This window comes from Pygoscelis adeliae, unplaced genomic scaffold (genome assembly GCF_000699105.1).
Source record: "Pygoscelis adeliae isolate BGI_AS28 unplaced genomic scaffold, ASM69910v1 Scaffold314, whole genome shotgun sequence".
Lineage (NCBI taxonomy): Eukaryota > Metazoa > Chordata > Aves > Sphenisciformes > Spheniscidae > Pygoscelis > Pygoscelis adeliae.
Window position 1 is genome coordinate 1,467,940 of NW_008824668.1, and position 1,969 is coordinate 1,469,908.

General features: G+C 53.9%; 1 protein-coding gene across 1 annotated transcript in view; it reads left to right on the top strand.

Moving 5' to 3' along the window:
* Positions 1–1,253: 1,253 nt before the first annotated feature.
* DDHD1 (DDHD domain containing 1) overlaps positions 1,254–1,969 on the top strand; it is a 127,213-nt gene continuing 126,497 nt past the window's right edge. Inside the window, exons 1-2 of the mRNA XM_009322943.1 lie at positions 1,254–1,292; positions 1,895–1,964. Coding sequence (XP_009321218.1) covers positions 1,254–1,292; positions 1,895–1,964 — 109 coding nt within the window. The remainder of the gene's footprint in view (positions 1,293–1,894; positions 1,965–1,969) is intronic.

Below are 1,969 nucleotides of genomic sequence, written 5' to 3' on the forward strand. Positions count from 1 at the left end.
AGAGTGGCCAGGGCCCTGGGGTGGACCGAAGCGGGTGCCCCAGACCATCCCTCTCCGAGGCGGCATGTGTCCCCACACTGCTGGAGCCTGTTCAAGCAGCGGTTGTAAAAGAAACACAGCCCAGCCCACTGCTTTTCCAAACAACGTGCCGTATCTCATCCCAGCCTGCTAATGGCCGCCCGAGTCAACAGAGGGGCTCTCTGTTGACTCTAAAGTTGCCTTGGGATTAGACCTTAAAATAGCACCCACAAATACGCTGTAAGCATCTGTGATCCTATCCGAAGAACAGTAACTCCCTCCCGGCTCTCCAGGTACGTGAGTCAGTGCTCCTTGGCGTGTTTCAGATACACCCTAGGCACAGTTCGGGTCTGGAGCCCTGAAGTGGTGATGGATATTTCTAGGGGATATTTTGGTGTCTCATCTGTTAAACCATACCCAGAAGGCAAAGGCAAACTCCTGGGGTACACCCTTCCCCGGGTGAGCCATTGAAATTTGTTAGTTGGGAGCACTGATAGGGTGTCTTTAGCCCTGGATGGCTGAGGGACAGTGTATGCCTTGTTGCAACCCCTGTTCATGTATCTTCCCTTTGCATTTTGCATTTGCACCTTTACAGAAAAACCCTTTCTGTGATGGTGCAAAGCACAAGGAGGGAGACGGAGAGGACGTTGGTCCTGGAAATGCCTGCAGGAGAAGCGAGGGGGAAGAAAATGTAACTTGCGGGCAAATCCCCCGCGATCATTCTCCCTTGTTCATTATGGACTAGTTTCCTGCCCGAAACCCACAGGTGAAGGCAGAGCAGCCCCCTCCGCCGCAGCTGGCAGGGAGGGACGCGAGGCACTGGCCGAGGCTCAGCGGCCCGTTGAAGGTCGGCAGCAGAGGCGGCGGCAGAGCCAGGAGCTGAGCTCACATCTCCCAGCTCCCCGGCCAGTCCCCGACCCACAGGGCCATTTTTTCCTCTCTGTTCTGCCTCATTAGCACTAGCAAGCACTTCTGTCATCAGGGACACGCACACTCTGGTGGGGAGTGTAACAGAAATGCCTATTAATAAATGATATAATACTTTCCAGTTTTCAAGGCTCTCTGTGGCGTCCGCTCAGCAGCCCTGGCTGCTCTTTTATTTACACCCTCAGCCCTGCCAAACCTGTTGTTTGCCATCGCCTGGGCTTGCCCAGAGACATACTCAGCTGCTGAAGGATTGCCTTGAGCTGGCCACGCACGCAGCCCCAGATGGGGCAGGGAACGGGGAACAGGCGATGCCGGTGGTGTGGGAGGCATGGAAGGAGGGGGAACCGGTGGGGAAGGGGCCCTGGGCTGTGCCATTCGGCGTTGGATGGGAGAAGAGGGGCAGCTTTATAACAAATGTTTTGTATTAGCCCTGAAAGCCTGCAGCCCCAGGCTGGGGATCCATCTGCAAGCACGGAACTGGGGCGGGCACTCGCCCGGCGAGTCTCAGAGTTATTGCTTCATTCTCCTCACAACAATGTCGCACAACGGGACGTGTTTTATGGGGACATTAATCCACACAGCAATGGCCTTAATGCGTCTCACCACCCGAGGTGTGTATTAGCTGCCTCTATAACATATACCCCAGTGAGTTTTATTGCTATTGCAGCATAAATCCTGGGGTTTAGAGCCTTTTAAAACTCTCTGTTAAGCTCTACCCTTCCAGGTCCCAATCCAGGGGATGATGGAAAAAACCCAAACCCCCTCACCATTACTCCATCTCTCAGTTGACATGGGGGTTAGCTGAGGCTTTGGAGACATCGGAGCTATTCTCCTGTGTTTCCCATAGGAAAGCCATGATAAAGAAGGGATTCAGTATGTTATTCCTTCTTTTCTATTCATGCTACAGCTATGCAGATACTCAGCGCAATGCTTCTATGTTGTCTGCCAGGACACCCAGCGCAACAACGACCACCCCTCTGCCACCAACACCGCAGCTGCCACCTTCTGCATCCCTGAAGGTCAG